This window comes from Streptopelia decaocto (genome assembly GCF_964273445.1).
Source record: "Streptopelia decaocto genome assembly, contig: SUPER_29_unloc_1, whole genome shotgun sequence".
In the NCBI taxonomy this organism is placed as follows: Eukaryota; Metazoa; Chordata; class Aves; order Columbiformes; family Columbidae; genus Streptopelia; species Streptopelia decaocto.
Genome location: NW_028117344.1, coordinates 106816 through 133691, shown reverse-complemented (window position 1 = coordinate 133691; position 26876 = coordinate 106816). Strand labels below are relative to the sequence as shown.

At 59.0% G+C, this 26876-nt stretch overlaps 1 protein-coding gene across 4 annotated transcripts; it reads right to left on the bottom strand.

Moving 5' to 3' along the window:
- Positions 1–25714, bottom strand: EVI5L (ecotropic viral integration site 5 like). 4 transcript variants are annotated; one of them, XM_082076455.1, is made up of 20 exons: positions 25538–25714; positions 22358–22507; positions 20659–20848; positions 18943–19167; positions 18506–18580; positions 18146–18271; positions 17102–17245; positions 15874–15963; positions 15065–15162; positions 14919–14979; positions 14069–14122; positions 13102–13134; positions 9358–9498; positions 8089–8205; positions 7267–7404; positions 5938–6135; positions 3774–3878; positions 2493–2588; positions 1326–1421; positions 1–505 (listed from the first exon to the last, which is right to left on the bottom strand). In XM_082076455.1, exons 2-20 carry the CDS (start codon positions 22471–22473, stop codon positions 311–313), a joined length of 2298 nt encoding a protein of 765 aa, XP_081932581.1. In that variant the 5' UTR covers positions 22474–22507; positions 25538–25714; the 3' UTR covers positions 1–310. The 4 variants fall into 4 exon arrangements, with proteins under 4 accessions (XP_081932581.1, XP_081932584.1, XP_081932582.1 ...); XM_082076458.1 differs by having other exon boundaries at positions 5938–6081; XM_082076456.1 differs by having other exon boundaries at positions 7267–7401.
- Positions 25715–26876: the final 1162 nt, after the last annotated feature.

Below are 26876 nucleotides of genomic sequence, written 5' to 3'. Positions count from 1 at the left end.
TCAGTCTTGCTGTCCCCTGATGTCCCCAAGGGTCACGGTGCCACAGGTGTCCCCTCAGTCTTGCTGTCCCCTGATGTCCCCCAAGGGTCACGGTGCCACAGGTGTCCCCTCAGTCTTGCTGTCCCCTGATGTCCCCCAAGGGTCACGGTGCTGCAGGTGTCCTTTCAGTTTCACTGTCCCCGATGTCCCTCAACCTCGCTGTCCCCTGATGTCCCCAAGGGTCATGGTGCTGCGTGTCCCCTCAGTCTTGATGTCCCCGATGTCTTTGACATCCCCTCGGTCTTCTTGATGTCCCCGGTGTCCCCAAGGGTCACGGTGCTGCAGGTGTCCCCTCAGGCTCGCTGTCGCTGCTGTCACCAATGTCCCCCATGTCCCTGAGGTCCCTGATGTCCCCGTGGGCGAAGGGTGGCAGCTCGTCATCCGAGGAGCCCAGCGAGTCCTCGTCCCCAAGCCGTGTCCCCAAGGCCACCGCCCCAAAGGGCAGGGGGCCCCGTAGCAGCCGGATCTGCGGGGACAGGGACATGGGGACACCGGGAATGATGGGACAAAGGACATGGGGACACAATGGGTGATGGGACAAGGGGACAAAGGACATGGGGACACAATGGGTGATGAGACAAGGGGACATGGGGACACAACGGGTGATAGGACATGGGGACATGATGGGTGGTGGGACAAGGGGATGGGGACAAGGGGACATGGGGACACCGAGGGTGATGGGACAAAGGGACAAGGACATGGGGACAAAGGGACACCAGGGGTGATGGGACAAGAGGACAGGGACATGGGGACACTGGAGGTGGTGGGACAAGGGAATGGGGACATGGGGACACTGGGGATGATGGGACAAAGGGACAAGGACATGGGGACAAAGGGACACCAGGGGTGATGGGACAAGGGGACAGGGACATGGGGACACTGGAGGTGGTGGGACAAGGGAATGGGGACATGGGGACACTGGGGGTGATGGGACAAGGGGACAAGGGACATTGGGGACACCAGGGGTGATGGGATGTGGGGACACGATGGGTTGGGTGGTGGGACAAGGGGATGGGGACAAGGGGACACTGGGGGTGATGGGACAAGGGGACAGGGACATGGGGACACTGGGGGTGGTGGGACAAGGGGACAAGGGACATTGGGGACACCAGGGGTGATGGGATGTGGGGACATGATGGGTTGGGTGGTGGGACAAGGGAATGGGGACAAGGGGACACTGGGGGTGATGGGACAAGGGGACAAGGGACACCAGGGGTGATGGGACAGGCCCAGGTGACACTGTGGGCGATGTGACAGGCCCAGGTGACACCGTGTTGTCCCCTCACCTCGGCCTTGAGCTCCTCGATGTGGCCCTTGAGCTGCCGGATGTACTGGGCGGCGTCCGAGTGGTCGAGCTGGCCCTGGAGCAGCCCCTCCTCACGCTGGGGACAAGGGACACGGTCCCCCTGTCACCTCCTGTCCCCATGTCACCTCCCATCACCCCCCGTCCCCCCCCGTCCCCATGTCCGGATGGTCGAGCTGGCCCTGGAGCAGCCCCTCCTCACGCTGGGGACAAGGGACAGGGTCCCCCTGTCACCTCCTGTCCCCATGTCACCTCCCGTCACCCCCTGTACCCCCCTGGCCCATGTCCAGATGGTCGAGCTGGCCCTGGAGCAGCCCCTCCTCACGTTGGGGACAAGGGACAGGGTCCCCCTGTCACCTCCTGTCCCCATGTCACCTCCCATCATCCCCTGTCCCCATGTCCGGATGGTCGAGCTGGCCCTGGAGCAGCCCCTCCTCACGTTGGGGACAAGGGACAGGGTCCCCCTGTCACCTCCTGTCCCCATGTCACCTCCCATCATCCCCTGTCCCCATGTCCGGATGGTCGAGCTGGCCCTGCAGCAGCCCCTCCTCACGCTGGGGACAAGGGACACACTCCCCCTGTCACCTCCCTGTCACCTCAGCACCTCTGTCACCCGCCATGTCCCCATGTCACCTGGATCTCCAGCTCTGCCAGGGCCACCAGACTGTGCCTTGTCCCCCTGTCACCCCCCCATGTCCCCTTGTCTCCCTGTCCCCTCTTGCTCCCCTGCCACCCCCCTGTACCCGTGTCCCCCGTCACCTCCGTGTGCTCCCCGGTGTCCCCCATGTCCCCCTGTGTCACCTCCAGCTCAGCCAAGGCTGCCAGTCTGTTGCCCTGTGTCCCCACGTCCCGCCATGTCCCCATGTCCCGCCATGTCCCCCCCATGTCCCCTGTCACCTGGATCTCCAGCTCTGCCAGGGCCACCAGACTGTGCCTTGTCCCCCTGTCACCCCCCCATGTCCCCTTGTCTCCCTGTCCCCTCTTGCTCCCCTGCCACCCCCCTGTACCCGTGTCCCCCGTCACCTCCGTGTGCTCCCCGGTGTCCCCCATGTCCCCCTGTGTCACCTCCAGCTCAGCCAGGGCTGCCAGTCTGTTGCCCTGTGTCCCCACGTCCCCCCATGTCCCCGTGTCCCCACATGTCCCCTGTCACCTGGATCTCCAGCTCGGCCACTCTCTGCCGCAGTTCGGCCACGGCCGCCAGACTCTCGGCCTCACGCAGCCGCACGGCCAGGACCTCCTCCTTGCTCTGGGGACACAAGTGTCACCTGTGTCACCTCCCTGCCCACCCCCCCACAGCCAGGACCTCCTCCTTGCTCTGGGGACACAAGTGTCACCTGTGTCACCTCCCTGCCCTCCCCCCGCCACAGTCAGGACCTCCTCCTTGCTCTGGCTCTGGGGACACATGTGCCCACCTCCCCACCCAGCCCTGGGGACAAGGGGACATAGGGGGACAGTGGGTGGAGGGGACGTGGGGACATGGAGGGGACATAGGGGGACAGTGGGTGGAGGGGACGTGGGGACATGGAGGGGACATGGGGACCCCAATGGAGGGGACACGGGGACAATGGGATCTATAGGAGGGGACAAGGGGACACTACAGAGGGGACATGGGGAGACTGGGACCCCACCGGAGGGGACATGGGACACTGGGACCCCACCAGAGGGGACACGGGGACACTATAGAGGGGACATGGGGACAATATGGGAAAGGAAGAGGGGACACAGGGACACTGGGAGGGGACAATGGGATCCATAGGAGGGGACATGGGGACACTACAGAGGGGACATGGGGACACTGGGACCCCACCAGAGGGGACATGGGACACTGGGACCCCACCAGAGGGGACACGGGGACACTATAGAGGGGACATGGGGACACTATAGAGGGGACATGGGGACACTGGGAACCCATGGGAGGGGACACGGGGACACTATAGAGGGGACATGGGGACAATGTGGGAAAGGAAGAGGGGACACGGGGACACTGGGAGGGGACAATGGGATCCATAGGAGGGGACATGGGGACATGGGGACACTGGGACCCCACCAGAGGGGACACGGGGACACTATAGAGGGGACATGGGGACACTATAGAGGGGACATGGGGACACTGGGACCCCACCGGAGGGGACATGGGGACACTGGGAACCCATGGGAGGGGACATGGGGACATTATAGAGGGGACATGGGGACAATGTGGGAAGGGACGAGGGGACATGGAGGGGACACGGGGACACTGTGGAAGGGCTGTGGCTGGGGACAGTGATGTCCCCACAGGAGGGGACAGGGGTGTCCCCATGGAGGGCACAACGGTGACACCAGGGGATGGTCTGTGGGTGCCCCAGGGGAGGTGACAGGGGTGTCCCTGTGTGTCCCCAGTGAGTTGCCAGAGGTGTCCCCGAATGTCCCCAGATGTCCCCAAGTGTCCCACCTTGCACTGGGCCTCGGCGTGTTTGCGGTGGCTCTCGCTGAGCTGCGCCTGCAGCCCCTGCGCCTGTGTCACCGTCACCCGCAGCTGCTCCTGCAGGAGGTGACCCTGTGGGGACACCAGAGACCCCGTCACCCTGTCACTGTGTCACCGTCACCCTGTCACTGTGTCACTGTCACCCGCAGCTGCTCCTGCAGGAGGTGATCCTGTGGGGACACTGGTGACACCGTCACCCTGTCACTGTGTCACTGTCACCCGCAGCTGCTCCTGCAGGAGGTGACCCTGTGGGGACACCAGAGACCCCGTCACCCTGTCACTGTGTCACCGTCACCCTGTCACTGTGTCACTGTCACCCGCAGCTGCTCCTGCAGGAGGTGACCCTGTGGGGACACTGGTGACACCGTCACCCTGTCACTGTGTCACTGTCACCCGCAGCTGCTCCTGCAGGAGGTGATCCTGTGGGGACACTGGTGACACCGTCACCCTGTCACTGTGTCACTGTCACCCACAGCTGCTCCTGCAGGAGGTGATCCTGTGGGGACACTGGTGACACCGTCACCCTGTCACTGTGTCACTGTCACCCGCAGCTGCTCCTGCAGGAGGTGTCCCTGTGGGGACACTGGTGACACCGTCACCCTGTCACTGTGTCACTGTCACCCACAGCCGCTCCTGCAGGTGACCCTGTGGGGACACTGAAGTCACTGGCACCCCCTGGCACCCCCTGGCCAGTCCCTCCCAGTGCTCCCAGTCCCTCCCAGTTCCCCCAATTGAGCCCCCAGTCCCTCCCAGTGCTCCCAGTTCACCCATCTGAGCACCCAGTCCTTCCCAGTGCTCCCAGTCCCTCCTGGTCCTCCCAGTCCCCCCAGCTGAGCTCCCAGTCCCTCCCAGTCCCCCCAGCCGAGCCCCCAGTCCCTCCCAGTTCCCCCAGTCCATCCCAGTGCTCCCAGTTCCCCGAGCTGAGCCCCCAGTCCCTCCCAGTGCTCCCAGTCCCTCCCAGTACTCCCAGTCCCTCCCAGTGCTCCCAGTCCCTCCCAGTCCCCACAGCTGAGCTCCCAGTCCCTCCCAGTTCCCCCAGCTGAGCCCCCAGTCCCTCCCAGTGCTCCCAGTCCCCCCAGCTGAGCTCCCAGTCCTTCCCAGTGCTCCCAGTCCCTCCCAGTCCGCACAGCTGAGCTCCCAGTCCCTCCCAGTTCCTCCAGTCCCTCCCAGTGCTCCCAGTCCCTCCCAGTCCCCACAGCTGAGCTCCCAGTCCCTCCCAGTTCCCCCAGTCCATCCCAGTGCTCCCAGTTCCCCCAGCTGAGCTCCCAGTCCCTCCCAGTGCTCCCAGTCCCTCCCAGTCCCCACAGCTGCGCTCCCAGTCCCTCCCAGTTCCCCCAGTCCATCCCAGTGCTCCCAGTTCCCCCAGCTGAGCCCCCAGTCCCTCCCAGTGCTCCCAGTCCCTCCCAGTACGCCCAGTCCCTCCCAGTGCTCCCAGTCCCTCCCAGTCCCCACAGCTGAGCTCCCAGTCCCTCCCAGTTCCCCCAGTCCATCCCAGTGCTCCCAGTTCCCCGAGCTGAGCCCCCAGTCCCTCCCAGTGCTCCCAGTCCCTCCTGGTTCCCCCAGTCCCTCCCAGTCCCCACAGCTGAGCTCCCAGTCCCTCCCAGTTCCCCCAGTCCATCCCAGTGCTCCCAGTTCCCCCAGCTGAGCCCCCAGTCCCTCCCAGTGCTCCCAGTCCCCCCAGCTGAGCTCCCAGTCCTTCCCAGTGCTCCCAGTCCCTCCCAGTTCCCCCAGCTAAGCTCCAAGTCCCTCCCAGTGCTCCCAGTCCATCCCAGTGCTCCCAGTTCCCTGAGCTGAGTCCCCAGTCCCTCCCAGTGCTCCCAGTCCTCCCAGCTGAGCTCCCAGTCCCTCCCAGTTCCCCCAGCTGAGCCCCCAGTCCCTCCCAGTGCTCCCAGTCCCCCCAGCTGAGCTCCCAGTCCTTCCCAGTGCTCCCAGTCCCTCCCAGTCCCCCCAGGTGAGCTCCCAGTCCCTCCCAGTTCCCCCAGTCCATCCCAGTGCTCCCAGTTCCCTGAGCTGAGTCCCCAGTCCCTCCCAGTGCTCCCAGTCCTCCCAGCTGAGCTCCCAGTCCCTCCCAGTCCCCCCAGCTGACCCCCCAGTCCCTCCCAGTGCTCCCAGTCCCTCCCAGTTCACCCACCTGCGTCTCCAGCTGCAGCAGCCGCACGCGCAGCCCCCGCAGCTGCCCCTGGGCCTGCGCCTCCCGCAGCCGCGCGGCCACCAGCGCCCGCTGCAGCGCGGTGACGTCCCGCAGCGCCGTGACATCCTGCAGCTCGGTGACGTCCTGCAGCGCCGGGTCCCCCTGCAGCGCCGGGACGTCCCGCAGCTCAGTGACGTCCTGAAACACAGTGACATCCCGCAGCGCGGTGACACCCCGTGACGCGGTGATGTCCCGCGACGCGGTGACGTCCCGCAGCGCCCCGGTGGCTTTCCCACCCCACAGTGTCAGTGTCCACCAGAGGGGACATGGAGGGGACGTGGGTGGCAGGGAGGGGACCCGGGGGATGGCAGGGGAACCAGGTGTTGGGACAAGGGACGCAGGTGGCCAGGAGGGGACAAGGTGGCCAGGAGGGAACCCAGGCGTCCAGGAGGGGAGCCAGGCGTTCGGGAGGGACCCAGGAGTCCGGGAGCGAACCCAGGCGTCCAGGGGGGACCCAGGTGTTCAGGAGGGGACCCAGGCATCCGGGAGGGGACCCAGGCGTCCGGGAGGGGACCCAGGTGTCCGGGAGGGGACCCAGGTGTTGGGGGGGGGGTCACACCCAGTCATGTGGAGGGGACCCAGGTGTCCGGGAGGGGACCCAGGTGTTGGGGGGGGACACACCCAGGCATGTGGAGGGGACCCAGGCGTCCAGGAGGGACCCAGGCGTCCGGGAGGGGACCCAGATGTTGGGGGCGGACACACCCAGGCATGTGGAGGGGACCCAGGTGTCCGGGAGGGGACCCAGGTGTTGGGGGGGGGGTCACACCCAGTCATGTGGAGGGGACCCAGGTGTCCGGGAGGGACCCAGGTGTTGGGGGGGGACACACCCAGGCATGTGGAGGGGACCCAGGTGTCCGGGAGGGACCCAGGTGTTGGGGGGGGACACACCCAGGCATGTGGAGGGGACCCAGGTGTCTGAGAGGGGACCCAGGTGTTGGGGGGGACACACCCAGGCATGTGGAGGGGACCCAGGTGTTGGGGGGGGGTCACACCCAGTCATGTGGAGGGGACCCAGGTGTTGGGAGGGGACACACCCAGGCAGGCATGTGGAGGGGACCCAGGTGTCCAGGAGGGACCCCAGTGTTGGGGAGGGACACACCCAGGCATGTGGAGGGGACCCAGGTGTTGGGGGGGGGTCACACCCAGGCATGTGGAGGGAACCCAGGCGTCCACAGAGGACCCAGGTATCCAGGAGGGGACCCAGGAGTCCAGGAGGGGACCCAGGTGTCCAGGAGGGACCCAGGCGTCCGGGAGGGGACCCAGGCGTACCTGCCAGGTGTCACTGAGGTCCCTGAGCTGCTGCTGCAGCTGCGCCAGCGACTGAGCGGCCTCGGCCTCGCGCAGCCCCAGCGCCTGCAGCTCCTCCTGCAGCCGCAGCAGCGGAGCCTCCCCGGGCAGCGTGCTCTGCTGCGGGGACAGCGGGGACATCAGGGGACAGCAGGGACAGGGGACATGGGGACAGGGGACACGGGGACAGCAGGGGACAGGAGACACAGGGACAGCAGGAGACATGGGGACACAGGCACATCAGGGACACAAGGAGGTCAGGGGACAGCCGGGGACAGGGGACACGGGGACAGCAGGGACACAGGGAGACCAGGGGATGGCTGGGGACAGGGGACAGCAGGGACACAGGGAGATCAGGGGACAGCAGGGACAGGGGACAGCAGGGACACAGGGAGATCAGGGGACAGCAGGGACAGGGGACATGGCAACAGCAGCAGGGACACAGGGAGATCGGGGATGGCCGGGTACAGCAGAGGACATGGGGACAGGGGACACAGGGACAGCAGGGGACATGGGGACACAGGGACAGCAGGGGACACCCAAGGCAGCCCCAGCAGAACCTCCCCAGGCAGTGCGCTCTGCTGCGGGGACATTGGGGACAGCAGGGGACATCAGGACTGTCCCCATCCCCAGGGCCACTCGTGGGTCCCTCCTTGTCCCCAAACCCACTTGTATGACACTCCCTGTCCCCAGGGCCACTGTGGGTCATCCCCCCTGCCCCATCCCCAAGGCCACTCATGGGTCCCTCCCTGTCCCCAGGGCCACTCGTGGGTCCCTCCCGGTCCCCGTGTCCCCGTGTGTCACCTTCTCGAGCAGCCCCAGGCGGTGCTGGAGCTGCCGCAGCTGCCCCCGGCTCTCGCTCTCCCGCAGCCGCGAGCGCTGCAGCTCCGACTGCAGCCGCGACACCAGCTCCGCGTCACCCTGTCACCAAAACACAGCATTGTCACCGAGGGTCACTGTCCCCAAGGCAGGTGGGCACACCAGGGGACAGCAGGAGGGATGCCAGGGGACAGTTGGGGACATCTCGGACACTTGGGGACACGAGGGGATGTCTGGGGATACCTGGTGACACCTGGGGACATCAGGGGACACCTGGGGACACTTGGGGACACCTGGGACATGAAGGGATGCCTGGGGACTCCTGGGGACAGCTGGGGACATCTGGAGACACCTGGGGACACCAGGGGATGCCTGAGGACACCTCAGACACTTTGGGACAGCTGGGACAGCAGGGGACAGCTGGGACACTTGGGGACACCAGGAGATGCTTGGGAATGCCCCAGGACATCAGGGGACACCAGGGGATGCCTGAGGACATCAGGGGACACCTGGGGACATCAGGGGATGCCTGGGGATGCCTGAGGACATCAGGGGACACCAGGAAACACCTGGAACATCTGGGGACACTTGGGGACACCAGGGGACATACCTCAGACACTTGGACATGAGGGGACACCAGGGGACAGCTGGGACACTTGGGGACACCAGGAGATGCCTGGGGATGCCTGAGGACATTAGGGGACACCTGGGGACATCAGGGGACACCAGGGGATGCCTGAGGACATCAGGGGATACCTGGGGACATCAGGGGACACCAGGAAACACCTGGAACATCTGGGGACACCAGGGGACATTAGGGGATGCCTGGGGACACACCTCAGACACTTGGACACTTGGGGACACCAGGAGATGCTTGGGAATGCCCCAGGACATCAGGGGACACCAGGGGATGCCTGAGGACATCAGGGGATACCTGGGGACATCAGGGAACACCAGGAAACACCTGGAACATCTGGGGACACCTGGGGACACCAGGGGACATTAGGGGATGCCTGGGGACACACCTCAGACACTTGGACACTTGGGGACACCAGGAGATGCTTGGGGATGCCCGAGGACATCAGGGGACACCTGGGGACATCAGGGGATGCCTGGGGATGCCTGAGGACATCAGGGGACACCAGGGGATGCCTGGGGACGTCAGGGGATGCCTGGAGATGCCTGGGGGGTGCCTGGGGACATGAGGGGACACGAGGGGACATGAGGGGACACGAGGGGACGCTTGGGCCGCACCTGCTGTCCCTGCAGCTGGCGGATGGTGCTCTGTGCGCGCTGCAGGTTCTGGGTGGCCGAGCTGCACTTCTGCTTGGCCACCGCCAGCTCCCGCCGGATCACGTCGTTCTGCTCGGCCTCCTGCGCGCGCGTCACCTGGCCCTGGGGACACGGGGACACCGCCGGGGACGTGGGGACACCGCCGGGGACACCGCCGGGGACGTGGGGACACCGCCGGGGGCACCACCGGGGACATGGGGACACAGCCAGGGACATGGGGACACAGCCAGGGACATGGGGATATAGGGACAACACCAGGGACACAGGGACACCGCCGGGGACGTGGGGACACCGCCGGGGGCACCATAGGGGAGATGGGGACACAGCCAGGGACATGGGGACACAGCCGGGGACATGGGGACATAGGGACACCGCCAGGGACACCACCGGGGACATGGGGACACCGCCGGGGGCACCACCGGGGACATGGGGACACAGCCAGGGACAGGGGGACACCACCGGGGACATGGGGACACCGTTGGGGACACTGGGGACACCAGAGGGGACATGGGGACACTGCCAGGGGCACCACCGGGGACATGGGGACACAGCCAGGGACATGGGGACACCACTGGGGACACTGGGGATACCGCCAGGGACACCAGGGACATGGGGACACAGCCAGGGACATGGGGACACCACTGGGGACATGGGGACATAGGGACACCGCCGGGGACATGGGGACACCGCCGGGGGCACCATAGGGGACATGGGGACACCACCGGGGACATAGGGATACCACTGGGGACACGGGGACACCACCGGGGACATGGGGACACCACCGGGGACACCGCCGGGGACATGGGGACACAGCCAGGGACATGGGGACACCACTGGGAACATGGGGACACAGGGACACCGCCGGGGACATGGGGACATGACTAGGGACACAGGGACACCACTGGGGACATAGGGACACCGCCGGGGACACTGGGGACACCGCTGGGGACACTGGGGACATGGAGACATAGGGACACCGCCGGGGACATGGGGACACCGCCGGGGGCACCACCGGGGACATGGGGACACAGCCAGGGACAGGGGGACACAGCCAGGGACATGGGGACATAGGGACACCGCCAGGGACACAAGGACACCGCCGGGGACATGGGGACACCGCCGGGGGCACCATAGGGGACATGGGGACACAGCCAGGGACATGGGGACACCACCGGGGACATGGGGACACCACAGGGGACATGGGGACACCGCCGGGGACATGACTAGGGACATAGGAACACCACTGGGGACACAGGGACACCGCCGGGGACATGGGGACATGACTAGGGACACCACCGGGGACATGGGGACACCACCGGGGACACTGGGGACATGGGGACACCACCAGGGACACGGGGACAGCGCTGGGGACATGGGGACACCACGGGGGACACTGGGGACACCAGAGGGGACACCGCCAGGGACATGGGGACACCGCCAGGGACACAGGGACACCACCGGGGACATGGGGACACCACCAGGGACATGGGGACACCGTCGGGGACATGGGGACACCAGTGGGGACAAGGAGGTGACACTGGGGACACGTCACCAAATCCATCTGGAACCCAGTTCTGAGCCCCCAGGTCACTGGGTGGGGACATGAGGTGACACGGGATGATGATGAGGACATGAAGGTGACACTGGGGACAAGGGGGTGACATTGGGGACAAAGAGGTGACACTGGGGACACGTCACTGAATCCATCCGGCACCTGGTTCTGAGCCCCCAGGTCACTGGGGGGGGACATGAGGTGACACTGGGTGATGATGGGGACATGAAGGTGACACTGGGGACAAGAGGGTGACACTGGGGACATGTCATTGAATCCATCCGGAACCCAGTTCTGAGCCCCCAGGTCACTGGGGGGGGACATGAGGTGACACTGGCTGATGATGGGGACATGAAGGTGACACTGGGGACAAGGGGGTGACATTGGGGACAAAGAGGTGACACTGGGGACATGTCATTGAATCCATCCGGAACCCAGTTCTGAGCCCCCAGGTCACTGGGGGGGGACATGAGGTGACACTGGCTGATGATGGGGACATGAAGGTGACACTGGGGACAAGGGGGTGACATTGGGGACAAAGAGGTGACACTGGGGACACGTCACTGAATCCATCCGGCACCTGGTTCTGAGCCCCCAGGTCACTGGGGGGGGGACATGAGGTGACACTGGGTGATGATGGGGACATGAAGGTGACACTGGGGACAAGAGGGTGACACTGGGGACATGTCATTGAATCCATCCGGAATCCAGTTCTGAACCCCCATGTCACTGCAGGGGGACATGGGGTGACACTGGGGGACGCTGGGGACAATGGGGTGACAATGGGGACAAGGGCGTGATAATGGGGACAAGGGGGTGACGCCCAAAACGGGCCCCAAAGCCCCATTTTCCCCACCCCCCAAGGTGGGGAAGGGACGCGGGAGCCTCCGGAAAAGCAGCAAAGGGGTAAAATGAAGTGGAAAAGGGTTAAAAAGTGGTGGAAATGGGTTAAAAAGAAGCGGAAATGGGTTAAAATGAAGCAGAAAAGGGTTAAAATGAAACGGAAATGGGTTAAAACGAAGCAGGAAAAGGTTAAAAAGTGGCGGAAATGGGTTAAAATGAAGCAGAAAAGGGTGAAAATGAATCAGAAACGGATTAAAACGAAGCGGGAAAAGGTTAAAAAGTGGCGGAAACGGGATAAAATGAGGTGGAAAAGGGTTAAAATGAGGCAAAAAAAGGTTCAAATGAGTCAGAAATGGGTGAAAATGAAGCGGGAAAAGGTTAAAAAGTGGCAGAAATGGGTTGAAATGAATCAGAAATGGGTGAAAATGAAGCGGGAAAAGGTTCAAATGAATCAGAAATAGGTGGAAACGAAGCAGAAAAGGTTTAAAATGAAGCGGAAATGGGTTAAAAAGTGGCGGAAATGGGTTAAAATGAGGCGGAAAAGGGTTAAAAGGGTGAAAATGAAGCGAAAAAAGTTCAAATGAATCAGAAATGGGTGAAAATGCAGCGGGAAAAGGTTAAAAAGTGGCAGAAATGGGTTGAAATGAATCAGAAATGGGTGAAAATGAAGCGGGAAAAGGTTCAAATGAATCAGAAATAGGTGGAAACGAAGCAGAAAAGGTTTAAAATGAAGCGGAAATGGGTTAAAAAGTGGCGAAAATGGGTTAAAATGAGGCGGAAAAGGATTAAAATGAGGCGGAAAAGGGTTAAAATGAAGCGAAAAAAGTTCAAATGAATCAGAAATGGGTGAAAATGAAGCGGGAAAAGGTTAAAAAGTGGCAGAAATGGGTTGAAATGAATCAGAAATGGGTTAAAATGAGGCGGGAAAAGGTTAAAAAGTGGCAGAAATGGGTTGAAATGAATCAGAAATGGGTTAAAATGAGGCGGAAAAGGGTTAAAATGAATCAGAAATAGGTGGAAATGAAGCAGAAAAGGGTTAAAATGAAGCGGAAATGGGTTAAAAAGTGGCGGAAATGGGTTAAAATGAGGCGGAAATGGGTTAAAATGAAGCGGAAAAGGGTTAAATTGAAACAGAAATGGGTTCAAATGAAGCAGAAAAGGGTTAAAATGAAGCAGAAAAGGTTAAAAACGAGCGGAAAATGTGAAAATGGAGCGGAAAAGGGTTAAAACGAAGCGGAAAAGGGTTAAAATGAAGCGGAAAAGGGTTAAAACGAAGCGGAAAAGGGCAAAATAGTGCTTTTTGACGCTACCTGGATGAGGCGGTCGGCCAGGGCCGCGCTCTCCTGCGGCCAGAGAGAGGAGAGAGCAAGAGGAACCAGCTTAATGAGCTTAACGAGGAACCGGCTTAACGAGGAGCCGCGGAGGCGCCCGGGGACCTTCCCGCGCCCCCGTTTTGGGGGGATTTCCCAAGATTTGGGCACTTCCCCCCCCTTTTTTGTCCCTAAATTGAGCATTTTCCACCTCCTGGGGGCGGGAAATGAAGCAGCCGCTTGTTGCACCAAAATCGCCTTTTTTTGCCCCAAAGCGGTGCCGGGAGTTTGGGGGTGCAAAAGGCGGTTGGGGTTGCACCCATGGGTGCCCCGGCCCCCCCCCCCCCCGGGGGATATTTTGGGTGCACCCAGTTGGTTTGTGGGTACCCTGGGGTGGTTTTGGGTGCAATCTGTGGGGTTTTGGGGTGAGCCAGGAGGTTTTTGGGGTGACTGGGGGGGTTTTGGGGTCCCCTGGGGGGGTTTGGGTGCCCCTGGGGGCATTTGGGGTGCCCCTCTGGGGGTTTTAAGGGTGCCCTGGGTGGGTTTTGGGGGATTCCTGGTGTATTTTTGGGGTGCCCTGGAGGCTTTGGGGTCCCCTGGTGGGTTTTTGGGGGTCCCCAGGGTTTTTTTTGGGGTACCCTGGAGTGGTTTTGGGTGCACCCAGTGGATTTTTGGGGTCACCCAGTGGTCTTTTTTGGGGCGCCCCAGTGGTTTCTGGGGTTACCTGGGGGTTTTCTGGGGTCCCCAATTGGGTTTTAGGGTTGCCCTTGTATTTTTTGGGGTGCCCCAGTATCTTTTTTGGGTCCCTCGCCGGGTTTTTGGGGTGCTCCGATGGTTTTTGGGTGCACCCAGTGAGTTTTTGGGGAGCCCTGGGGGGATTTTGGGTGTCCTAGGGGGGTTTTGAGGTGCCCCCCCATGGTTTTTTGGAGTGCCCAGGTGTGGTTTTGGGGTGCCCGGGGGGGTTTACCTTCTCCAGGGTCTCGATTCGCTGCTTGAGCAGCCGGTTCTCGGTGCGGAGCCGCTGTGGGGGGCCAAAAATAGGGAGGAAAGAGTCAAACGAGCCCAAGTTGGGGACAAAGTGGCCCTGGGGACACATTAAGTGGCCTTGGGATGGGTCATGGTGGCCCCAGGACACTTTAGGTGGCCCCAGGATGGGACAAAGTGGCCCCAGGAATGGGCCAGGTGGCCCCAAGAAGGGATGAAGTGGCCCCAGGGCACCTTAGGTGACCCCAGGATGGGACAAGGTGGCCCCAGGACACCTTAGGTGGCCCCAGGATGGGACAAAGTGACCCCAGGATGGGACAAAGTGGCCCCAGGACACCTTAGGTGGCCCCAGAATGGGACAAGGTGGCCCCAAGATGGAACAAAGTGGCCCCAGAGATGGGACAAAGTGGCCCTAGGACACCTCAGGTGGCCCCAGGGTGGCTTAGGTGGCCCTAGGACAGCTCAGGTGGCCCCAGGATGGGACAAAGTGGCCCCAGGACACCTTAGGTGGCCCCAGAATGGGACAAGGTGGCCCCAAGATGGAACAAAGTGGCCCCAGAGATGGGACAAAGTGGCCCTAGGACACCTCAGGTGGCCCCAGGGTGGCTTAGGTGGCCCTAGGACAGCTTAGGTGGCCCCAAGAATGGCTCAGGTGGCCCCAGGGATGTGACAAAGTGGCCCCAGGGTGGCTTAGGTCACCCTAGGACAGCTTAGGTGGCCCCAGGATGGGACAAAGTGGCCCCAGGACACCTTAGATGGCCCCAGGATGGGACAAAGTGACCCCAGGATGGGACAAAGTGGCCCCAGAGATGGACCAGGTGGCCCCGAGTCACCTTGATCTCGATCTGCTCCTCCATCTCCTTGTTCTTGATGGCTGCGTACTCCTTCTCCAGCCTGCGGGGACATGGGGACACGGGCTGGGACGCGTGCTGGGGACAGTCCCTGCGCCCCCACGAGCCCCACGTGTCCCCCCTGTCACCTCTTCATCTTCTTGGCGTTGAACTTGACCTGCGAGGCTTTGAGGATGAGCTTGTCGGGGCAGCTGTCGAACTGGTGCGGAATCACCTTCTGGAAGAACTGTGGGGACATAGCGGGGACAATAAATGTGGCCCTGAGATACAGGCTGGGCTGTAAACTGGGCCTAAAGTCAGGCCTGGGGGGTAAAACCAGCTCCAAAATAGGGTTTGGGGGGTAAAACTAGTCCCAGAGTGGAGTTGGTGGATAAAACCAGCTCTAAATAGAGGTTGGTGGGTAAAACCAGCTTCAAAATGGGGTTTGGTGGGTAAAACCAGCTCTAAATAGAGGTTGGTGGGTAAAACCAGCTCCAAAGAGGGGTTGGTGGGTAAAACCAGCTCTAAATAGGGGTTGGTGGGTAAAACCAGCTCCAAAATAGGGGTTGGTGGGTAAAACCAGCTCTAAATAGGGGTTGGTGGGTAAAACCAGCTCCAAATAGGGGTTGGTGGGTAAAAGCAGCCCCAAAATAGGGTCTGTGGGGTAAATGTACCCCAAACACACCCTTGTTGCATAAATCCACCCCAAAATACAACTTATTCTGTCAACCAGCCCCAAAATACGGCCCATATGTCCCCAAACATGCCCAGATGGGAGAAACCAGCCCCAAAATACTAAATGTGGGGGGAAATCTGCCCCAAAACATGTCCCGTTGGACAAATTGACCCCAAAATAAATCCTGTTGGACAAATTGACCCCAAAACACGTCCTGTTGGCCAAATCCACCTTAAGCCCCGTCCCCGTAGATGGAGCTGAGCCCAAAGCACCGTTGCGTACCTGGGACATCCCCTCCATGTCCAGCTGGACGAGCTCGGCCTGGTTGAACTGCAGCAGAGCCAACCCTACGCGGAACACGATCTCCAGCCCCTGCCGGAGGACCCAACGGTTGAGCCAATGGTTGAGCCAACACTTGACTCCAACGCTTGACCCAACGCTTGATCCCAACCCTTGACCCAATGTTTGACCCAACGCTACACCCAATGTTTGACCCCAATGCTTGACCCAACACTTGACCCAATGCTTGAGCCAATGCTTGAGCCAACCCTTGATCCAACGCTTGACCCAATGCTTGATCCCAACACTTGATCCCAACGCTTGATTCCAACGTTGATCCCAACGCTTGACCCCAATGCTTGACCCAACGCTTGACTCAGTGCTTGATCCCAACGCTTGACCCTACCCTTGATCCCAACGCTTGACCCAACGCTTGATCCCAACCCTTGACCCGACCCTTGATCCCAACGCTTGACCCAATGTTTGACCCAACGCTACACCCAATGTTTGACCCCAATGCTTGACCCAACACTTGACCCAATGCTTGAGCCAATGCTTGAGCCAACCCTTGATCCAACGCTTGACCCAATGCTTGATCCCAACACTTGATCCCAACCCTTGACCCAACGCTTGATACCAACGTTGATCCCAACGCTTGACCCCAACGTTGATCCTAACACTTGACCCCAATGCTTGATCCCAACGCTTGACCCAATGCTTGATCCCAACACTTGACCTCAATGCTTGACCCAATGCTTGGACCCAACGCTTGATCCCAACGCTTGATCCCAATGCTTGACCCAACGCTTGATCCCGACCCTTGACCCGACCCGTGATCCCAACGCTTGACCCCAATGCTTGACCCAACGCTTGGACCCAACGCTTAATCCCAATGCTTGACCCAATGCTTGATCCCAACACTGGATCCCAACCCTTGACCCAACGCTTGACCCAACCCTTGATCCCAACGCTTGACCCAATGCTTGATCCCAACGCTTGACCCCAACGCTTGACCCAACCCTTGATCCCAATGCTTGATCCCAACGCTTGACCCAACCCTTGATCCCAACGCTTGACCCAACCCTTGACGCCATGCTTGACCAAATCCTTGAGCCCAACGCCATCACCTCAAGGTCTCGGGGGTCTTCTCCCCCAAAACCAGCCCGGTTGGCATGAGGAGAACGTTTCCGCACCCACAGGTGGTTTTCGTGGTCGGTTGCGGGCGCGTTACCTCGTACATGAAGATGTCGAAGACACGCGTGGCCACGGGGAGCGGGAAGGTGGTGAGGAAGAGGGTGAGGAACCAGGAGGACGCGTACATGGAGGTGAGGAAGCTCTGTGAGCGGAAGTGGACGTTCAGCTCTGGCAGCTGCTCCTGGATGTGAAAAATGGGGGGAAATGAAGAGAAACGGCGAGCGGGAGATGGGTTTAGGGGTCGCTTGTGGCTGGTGAGGTTGGGACTGGGCCACAAGGTTCCTCAGGGGGCTCCTGGAAGGTCCCCTGGTGGGGAGAGGGTTGTGGATGGTCCCCAAGTGCTCCCAGATGTCCCTCAGGGGATGGTGTCACAAGGATGGTCCCTTTGGGTGACTCACCGGTAGTCCCCAGGGTGTCACGGATGGTCCCTGAGGTACCTCATGGAGGTGCCGTGGGGGTCTTATGGATGTCCACGAGGTATCCTGGGGACATCCTGGACACCCTTGGGGTCTTACTGATGTCCCAAACATCCTCGGGGTCTCACTCATGTCCCCAGGTATCTTGGAGACATCCTTGAGGCCACATTAATGTCCCCAGGGCACCTTGGGGACACCCCTGGGCTCTCACTCGTGTCCCCAGGTACCTTGGGGACACCCCTGGATTCTCACTAATGTCCCCAGGTATCTTGGGGACACCTCTGGGCTCTCACTCATGTCCCCAGGTACCTTGGGGACACCCTTGGGCTCTCACTCATGTCCCCAGGTACCTTGGGGACACCTCTGGGCTCTCACTAATGTCCCCAGGGTATCTTGGCGACATCCTTGAGGCCACATTAATGTCCCCAGGGTATCTTGGGGACACCCCGGGCTCTCACTCATGTCCCCAGGTACCTTGGGGACACCCTTGGGCTCTCACTGACATCCCCCTCAATAAACCACACCTGGTCCCCAGATCCCTCCCTGATGTCCCCAGGATTGTGCTGCTGGACACGAGCTCCGCAGAGGAACCGATTCCTCCCAAGAGCTGTCACCTCCCTGTCCCTGTCCCTGTCACCTCCCTGGGGGCTCTGGGGGGTCCCCACCTGCAGCAGGTACTCGAACTGGTAGATGCAGAGCCCCAGCTCGGCCATACTGGGTTTGAAGAGCTCCCGCAAGCGATACTCCTGCATCAGCCGCACAAACACGCAGAACGCCTCTTCCTCGGGCATCTGGAGACCCAAAACCACGTGAATTCCCCCCCAAAACTCCGCTGGAAGCTGTTGGGATGGGGGTGGGAACCATCCCCGGGCGAAGGGAAAGGTGAGTGGGGGGTTTGATACCCACTAGGAGTAGGCGGGATGGTGGGAACGAGCAGGTTTTGGCCCTGAGGATGGAGAAAAACGTCCCCGTTCCCCAACCCTGCGTCTCCAAAGGGTGCGAACCCCCCCGGGGTCATCACGAACCTGCATGAGCAGCAGCCCCACGATGAAGGCGCTGCCCTGGCAGTACCCGACCTCCCGGTCCACCAGTGAATAGGCCTAGAAGGGAGAAAACAATCCAAAATAAAGATAAATGTAAGGAGGGGGATCGGCCGGGCCACCTGCTCCGCGTTCTGTGGGGAGAAACACCCAAAAATCGCATTTTTTAGGGGGCTGACCACACTTCCTGTGAGCACGATGTTGCAAGCCTTGAAGTACTCAAATTATCTATTCCTTAATTCAAACGACAGGAAAAATGAGGCTTGGTATGGACGGGGAACAAGGTCCCTTCGCCAGGAAAGAATCGATGGTTCTGGGCACTTGCGGTAGAAACCGAACCCACCAAAAATCAATGAAAAAAAGCCGAAGCGGCGCGTGGGTTTGCAGGCGCGACGGGTTGAGGTTTGGGGACGGGACGTGACCTTCATGACGTTGAAAAGAACCTCCTGGCCCAGGCTGTCCTGGCCCTTGAAGAACTCGTGCTCGGGGTAAGTGCGGGCGATGTCGCGCCGGATCAGCTTCTCGCAGGGCGACGACATCTTGAGCAGCTCGGAATATTGGTTTTTGACGGGCATGTCGGTGGCGCTGCAGAGCAGCTGCCACACGATGGCGCGGAAGTGGTGGGGGATCCCTTTGCGGATGAGCTCCTGCGGAGAAACGGGGCAAGAAACCCCCAAAAACCCACAGGGTTTCGCAACGAGATGGAAGCTCTTTGCGGATGGGGGAACAACATCCCGTCCCGGTGTGCGGGTTGTTGCTTCCCCCTGGGGACACCCCCTGGGACACCCTTGTTGACAACCCAGTGTCCCCCAGGTCTCGCTGTATCCCCGGTCACCAATTCCCCCCCACAACCCTCCAGTTTCCACACCCTGTGGTGTCCCCAGCGCCCCCCAAGACCTCACAGTGTCCCCAGTGCCCCCCCGGTCCCTCCCAGTGACCCCCGGGTCCCCATCACCCCCCAGTCCCTCCCATTGTCCCTGTCCCCCCTGGTCCCCATCACCCTCCATTGTCCCCCATCATGTCCTCTCCATCCCCTGGCGACCCCCGGGTCCCCATCACCCCTCAGGTCCCTCCCATTGTCCCTGTCCCCACTGTCCCCATCACCCTCTATTGTCCCCCTCCATGTCCCCCCATCCCCCAGTCCCTGTCCCCCCTGGTCCCCATCACCCTCCATTGTCCCCCGCTGTGTCCCCTCCATCCCCTGGTCCCTGTACCCCACAGTGACCCCCAGGTCCTCATCAGCCCCCAGTCCCTCCCATTGTCCCTGTCCCCCCTGGTCCCCATCACCCTCCATTGTCCCCCATCATGTCCTCTCCATCCCCTGGTGACCCCTGGGTCCCCATCACCCCTCAGGTCCCTCCCATTGTCCCTGTCCCCACTGTCCCCATCACCCTCTATTGTCCCCCTCCATGTCCCCCCATCTCCCAGTCCCTGTCCCCCTGGTCCCCATCACCCTCCATTGTCCCCCGCTGTGTCCCCTCCATCCCCTGGTCCCTGTACCCCACAGTGACCCCCAGGTCCTCATCACCCCCCAGTCCCTCCCATTGTCCCTGTCCCCCTGGTCCCCATCACCCTCCATTGTCCCCCGCTGTGTCCCCTGCATCCCCTGGTCCCTGTCCCCCACAGTGACCCCCGGGTCCTCATCACCCCCCAGTCCCTCCCATTGTCCCTGTCCCCACTGTCCCCATCACCCCCCATCCTTGTCCCCCCCATCACCTGGTCCCTGTCCCCCTTGGGTCCCCATCACCCCCCAGTCCCTCCCATTGTCCCTGTCCCCCTGGTCCCCATCACCCTCCATTGTCCCCCTCTGTGTCCCCTCCATCGCCTGGTCCCTGTCCCCCCCGGTAACCCCCGGGTCCCCATCACCCCCGAGTCCCTCCCATTGTCCTTGTCCCCCCAGTCCCCATCATCCCCCATCCTTGTCCCCTCACTGTGTCCCCCCCATCCCCTGGTCCCTGTCCCCACTGTCCCCATCATCCCCTGTCTTTATTCCCCCATGTCCCCTCCATCCCCCACTGACCCCCATGTCCCCATCACCCTCCCAATCCCTCCCATTGTCCTTGTCCCCACTGTCCCCATCACCCCCCATCCCCACCTGGCTTAAAACACGCTGGGAAAAACTGAATTTTGGGCCTTACTTTGAGCAGCTTTTCCTTCTTCTTGCGCCACTCGTCCCACTCGTTGACGACGCGGCCCCAGAGGATCCAGGTGTCCTCCTCCAGGTGGCCGAGGTTGGATGAGGCCGAGGAGCTGGACACCAGCGAGGAGCCGCTGTTGCGGCGCGAGCCGTTCACCGACCGCATCGACTTGGAGTCGGCCTCCAGCAGCCTGCGGAGAAACCCACCCAAAAATGGACATATTGCCCCAAAACTGGCCCCAAAGAGGAGATACTGCTCCAAAACTGGCCCAAAAGCAGAGATATTCCCCCAAAACTGGCCCCAAAGAGGAGATGTTGCCCCAAAACTAGAGATATTCCCCCAAAACAGCCCCTAGAAAAGGAGATATTAACCCAAAATAACCACTAGAATAAGAGATATTAACCCAAAATAGCCCCAAATGAGGAGATCTTCCCCCAAAACTGGCCCAAAACTAGAGATATTCCCCCAAAACAGTCCCTAGAAAAGGAGATATTAACCCAAATAGCCCCTAGAAAAGGAGATATTAACCCAAAATAGCCCCAAATGAGGAGATCTTCCCCCAAAACTGGCCCAAAAGAGGAGATGTTGCCCCAAAACTAGAGATATTCCCCCAAAATAGCCCCTAGAAAAGGAGATATTAACCCAAAATAGCCCCAAATGAGGAGATCTTCCCCCCAAACTGGCCCAAAACCAGAGATATTCCCCCAAAATAGTCCCTAGAAAAGGAGATATTAACCCAAATAGCCCCTAGAAAAGGAGATATTAACCCAAAATAGCCCCAAATGAGGAGATCTTCCCCCAAAACTGGCCCAAAAGAGGAGATGTTGCCCCAAAACTAGAGATATTCCCCCAAAACAGCCCCTAGAATAAGAGATATTCATCGAAAATAGCCCCTAGAAAAGGAGATATTAACCCAAAATAGCCCCAAATGAGGAGATCTTCCCCCAAACAAGGAACCAAACAAGGAGATCTTCCCCCAAAACTGGCCCAAGAGAGGAGATGTTGCCCCAAAACCAGAGATTTTCCCCCAAAATAGCCCCTAGAAAAGGAGATATTAACCCAAAATAGCCCCAAACGAGGAGATATTGCCCCAAAACTGCCCCAAATGAGGAGATATTCCCCTCCAAAAAGACCCAAAAGAGGAGCTATTGCCCCAAAACAGCTCCAGATGAGGAGAAATTCCTGCAAAATGACCTCAAAAAAGGAGATATTTCCCCAAAACTGGCCCAAAAGAGGACAGATTTGCCCCAAAACAGCCCCAAACCAGGAGATATTCACCCAAAATAGCCCCAAACAAGGAGACCTTCCCCCAAAACTGGCCCAAGAGAGGAGATGTTGCCCCAAAACCAGAGATACTCCCCCATATATTTATATAGATATTGTACGCATAATTTATTTTATATTCAAGATATATTTTAATATTCTATTATTTCTATTTTTTGTCACTTATTTTTCCCAATATTTTCGCCATTTCCCCCCCGGTGGCACCGGCTCCTTTGATTTTTAAGTGAAATATCTTTTCAAAAGTCCAACAAACCCCCCAAATCTCGCACCGGTTCTGCTCCTCCTTTGATTTTTAAGTGAAATATCTTTTCAAAAGTCCAACAAACCCCCCAAATCTCGCACCGGTTCTGCACCTCCTTTGATTTTTAAGTGAAATATCTTTTCAAAAGTCCAACAAACCCCCCAAATCTCGCACCGGTTCTGCTCCTCCAGTTTGGCCAGTAGCTCCAGTTCATCGGGACTCAGGTTTTCCGAGTCGGACGTCGGTCCCGAGGGGACGGACGAGTCGGGGCTGGCGGCTGGAGACGCCATCGCGGGGCCGAACGGGGCGATTTTGGGGCCTCACCTGTGATAAAAACATAACGTTTTGTTAAAAATCTCGTCGAAAAAGCAACATTTTAGTCAATGGGACTGAAAATAAGACTTGGCAGGAGAACCTCTCTGACCTACTGACCACCCCCTTCTAATCCCCCCCAGGTCCCATTGGCTTCCTGGCCACAAGGGCCCAGTGCTGGCTCAGCCCACAGCACCCGCTGTTCCCAGCCGGTCTCCCATCCAAGCACTGACCGGGCCCGACCCTGCTTAGCTTCCCACATCAGACGGGATGGGGCGTTCTCAGGGTGCTATGGCCGTATATATTATATATATGTATATATATGTGTTCCCCAATTATATCCTGATAATATCTCAACTCAAGGGCAGAGTAGAGGGGCAGGAGAACCTCTCTGACCTACTGACCACCCCCCTTTTAACCCACCCCAGGTACCATTGGTCTCCCATCCAAGCACTGACCGGGCCCGACCCTGCTTAGCTTCCCACATCAGATGAGATGGGGTGTTCTCAGGGTGCTATGGCTCTATATATGATATATATGTATATATATATGTTCCCCAAGTATATCTTGGTAATACCTGAACTAAACAGCAGAGCAGAAGAGCAGGAGAACCTCTCTGACCTACTGACCATCCCTTTCTAATCCCCACCAGGTACCATTGGTCTCCCATCCAAACACTGACCGGGCCCGACCCTGCTTAGCTTCCCACATCAGATGAGATGGGGCGTTCTCAGGGTGCAATGGCTGTATATATTATATATATATATATATGTTCCCCAGGTATACCCTGATAGTATCTGAGCTAAACCCTTTTCTTATGCTCATCCTGCTGTCCCCAGGACCCCCAGGTCCCTTTTCACTGCTCTCCAATGGGTTGTTCCCAACTCACACTGGAACCTGGGGTTGTTCTGCCCAGTTACAACACCCTACACTTGTTCTATTTCATTCGATTTCTCCCCTGGGGGGTTCAGGCTGGACAACAGGAGCCCGAGGGGGAACATCCTGCTCTCCTTGGGGCTCTAAATGGCGCCAGAATCACCTCAGGATCAAAATGGCACCAGAATCACCTCAGGGATCAAAATGGCGCCAGAATCACCTCAGGGATCAAAACGGCACCAAAATCACCCCAGGGACATCAAAATTGCCCCAAAATCACCTCAGGGACAGCAAAATTGCCCCCAAATCACCTCATGGCTCAAAATGGCGCCAGAATCACCTCAGGGATCAAAATGGCGCCAAAATCACCTCAGGGATCAAAATGGCGCCAGAATCACCTCAGGGCTCAAAATGGCGCCAGAATCACCTCAGGGATCAAATGGCGGCTGTTCCAACCTTAATGATTCTATGATCTGAATTAAATTCATTAAATCGTTGCATTAAATTAGACACAAAGCCAGAATTTAATCCAATGGAGCCTCATTTTGGGGCCAGAATGGGGAAGAGAGAACCAAAAAACCCACTTGGTTTGGTTTTGGGGGGCGAAGATTTGCCCAATTTGTTGCGTTTGAACCAAAAATCTATGGTTTTAACTGGTTTTTTTTTTGGGGAAAAAGAGCAAAATGAGAGAAGAAAAAGGAAGAGGAGCCGGGTGAGCGAAATGGGGGAAATTCCGGCCATTTTGGTTAATGTTTTATTTCCAAAAGTGGTAAAATTTAACAGAGCGGGTTTGGGGGGAAAACGGGCTCAATGGTTAACACATTATTAAGTGGGAAATTTTATAAAAGCGGGCAAAAAAAGCCTTAATTTTATTTAATTTGGCCCAATCTGGTGGTGGCTGTGTGTCCAGGAGAGTCGTTAATTTAAATTAATTCAATTAATTTTGAAAATAATATATTTTTGGTAATAATTAGTATTTCCCTGCAAGGCTTTGCTGGTTGATCCTGCCCCAAAACGCCGGTTTAATCATTAAAAATAAGAGTTTTGCTGCAAAATTGGAAGTTATTGGTTAAATAGAGGCCGTGGCACAAACTATTCGGGTTCAAGAGGCGGTGAAAATGGCTTGAAATGGCTTTTTTTGAGGAAAAAAACGTGGATTTTGGGGGCGAAACGACCCAAAATGCCACTCGGGTGGTGATTTTTTGATGGAAAAGCAGCAAAAAAAGGGGGAAAATGGTAAAGAGAGGGGGGATTTTGGGGGAAAAACCCCTGGAATTGGCCAAAATCACGGCATTTGAAGCCAAAATTGGGGGGGGGGGGGCACAAAGGGTGTGGGAATGGGGATGGGGGGAGGTTTTGGGGGCATTTTAACCAAAATCTCAGGGTTTTTAAGGGAAAAAGACATGAGGGCAACACCCTCTTTGCACAGAGGTTGTAATGGGGGGGGGGAAAAGGGGGAAACCCCCCAAAATCAGCCTCTAGAGTGGGGGGGGCACCCCTAATGTCACCCCTATGGGGGACACCCCCCCCCCAATGTCACCCCTATAGTGGGGGGGGGACACACCCCCAATAGCCTCTAATTCCCCCCCATTCCTTGGGGGACACACACCCCTAATTACCCCCCCCCTCCCCAATTAGTGGGGTGACCCTATTTACTCCCTCAGCTTTTGGGGGGGACACCCCCCCCCCTAATTACCCCCCTCCCCCAATTAGTAGGGGGGGGACACCCCCAATTACCCCCCAGTGTTGGGTGGGGGGGGGTTACCCCCATAGTGAGGCAGTAAATACCCCCCTCCCCCCCCCCATATGGGGGAGGACCCCAAAAACCCTCAGGTGGGGGGAGGGAACCCCAACCCCCCCCCTATAGATTTAGGGGGGGGTTATTTACCCCAAATTACCCCCCACAGCTTATGGGGGGGGAGTCACCCCATAGACACCCCTTCTTTGTAGCTTAATGGGGGGGGTTTGCCCCATTCCCCCCCCCCAAAGAGGGGTCACCCCCTTATCCCGAGTAAAGGGGTGACTCCCAGGTTCATTAGCGGGGTTTTTAGGTCTAATTACCCCCCCCCCGAGGGTTAATTACCCCCCCAAGGAGGGGGGGCACCCCCATTCCTGAGGGCAGGACCCCCCCCAAGGGGGCGGGGCGCCCCTCCCGGCCCCTCCTACCTGCGAGACGTTGCCATAGCGACCACCGGCTGCCTCCGAGGGGGGGGCCCGCGGCTTCCCCCGGCCGCCACCGCCGCTGGGAGCCGAGCGGGAGCCGCGGCCGCCGCGGGCCCCGCCGCTGCCATTGGGGGGGGGACCCACCGCCGCCGCCGCCCCGACACCGACTGACAGCGATTGACAGGCGGCCCCGCCCCGCAGCCAATCACCGCGCGGTTCCCGCGCCTCCGCCCGCCCCCCCCGCGGCGCCTCCGCCAATCGACGCGGCCCACCCGGGAACGAGCCGGCGCTGTCAACGGCGCCTTGCTGAGCGGAGAGCCAATGGGGTGGCTAGCCGGGGGGTGATGGGCAAGCCGGCCTTCCAATGAGATTCAAGGAGATGCTTCCACTGGGGGGGTGGGCAGCGTGCTGCTGAGAGGCGAATGGCAGGCGCAGGGGGGGATGATGGATAGGTGGAGTGACCAATCAGCTGCCACATCTCGCTGGAGTGGCACCTGGATGACAGGCGAGGACAACAAGCCCCCCCCCTTCCAGCCGCAGGGTTTGGATTTGATTGACAGAAGAATTCACCAATCGCTGGCGCAGGAGGAGGTGCGGCAACCTATGGGAGCGCGGAGACCAGGAGGCGTTCACTCCTCCAGCACAGGTGGCTGATCCCCGGGGAGATTCGCGGCTCTTATTGGCTAGTGGATGATGATAGGCAGTCGCCTCCACCTATGGGACGTCGAGTAGCTGATGCGATGGGGGGTCCTGGATGCTGCAAAGTGGCTTTTTTAGGGCATTTTCAACCACTTCACTTTCAGTATTTAAAGAATAAAAACATATAAAACCCTAAAAAAGCTTAAAGACATAAAAACGTTGGAAGTTTAGTGGTGGGAGCCGGTGGTTTGGGGGGAAATAGAGCGATTTTGGGGTCATTTATTAACATTTTGCTTATTCCTTGTGGGGTCACTTTTTGGGGGAAAACTGACCAATTTTGGGGTCACCTGTTAACAATTTATTTGTTCTTTGCTGAGTCGCTTTTTGGGGGGAAATTACGCAATTTTGGGGGGAAATCAAGCAATTTTTTGGGGAAATCAAGCAATTTTTTGGGGAAATTAAGCAATTTTTGGGGGAAATTACGCAATTTTGGGGGGAAATTATGCAATTTTGGGGGGAAATTATGCAATTTTGGGGGGAAATCAAGCAATTTTGGGGGGAAATTAAGCAATTATTGGGGGGAAATCAAGCAATTTGGGGGGGAAATTAAGCAATTTTTGGGGGAAATTAAGCAATTTTGGGGAGAAATTAAGCAATTTTGGGGGGAAATCAAGCAATTTTGGGGGCGTTTGTTACCTCGACC

Coding starts and splice junctions, on each gene's coding strand:
- EVI5L (XM_082076455.1), bottom strand. CDS start 22,473: ATGGCGTCTCCAGCCGCCAGCCCCGACTCGTCCGTCCCCTCGGGACCG. Junction 8,206..9,357: donor GCCAGCTGCAGGGACAGCAG/GTGCGGCCCAAG, acceptor TTTTGGTGACAG/GGTGACGCGGAGCTGGTGTC. Junction 7,405..8,088: donor GCCTGGGGCTGCTCGAGAAG/GTGACACACGGG, acceptor CTGTCCCCGCAG/CAGAGCACGCTGCCCGGGGA.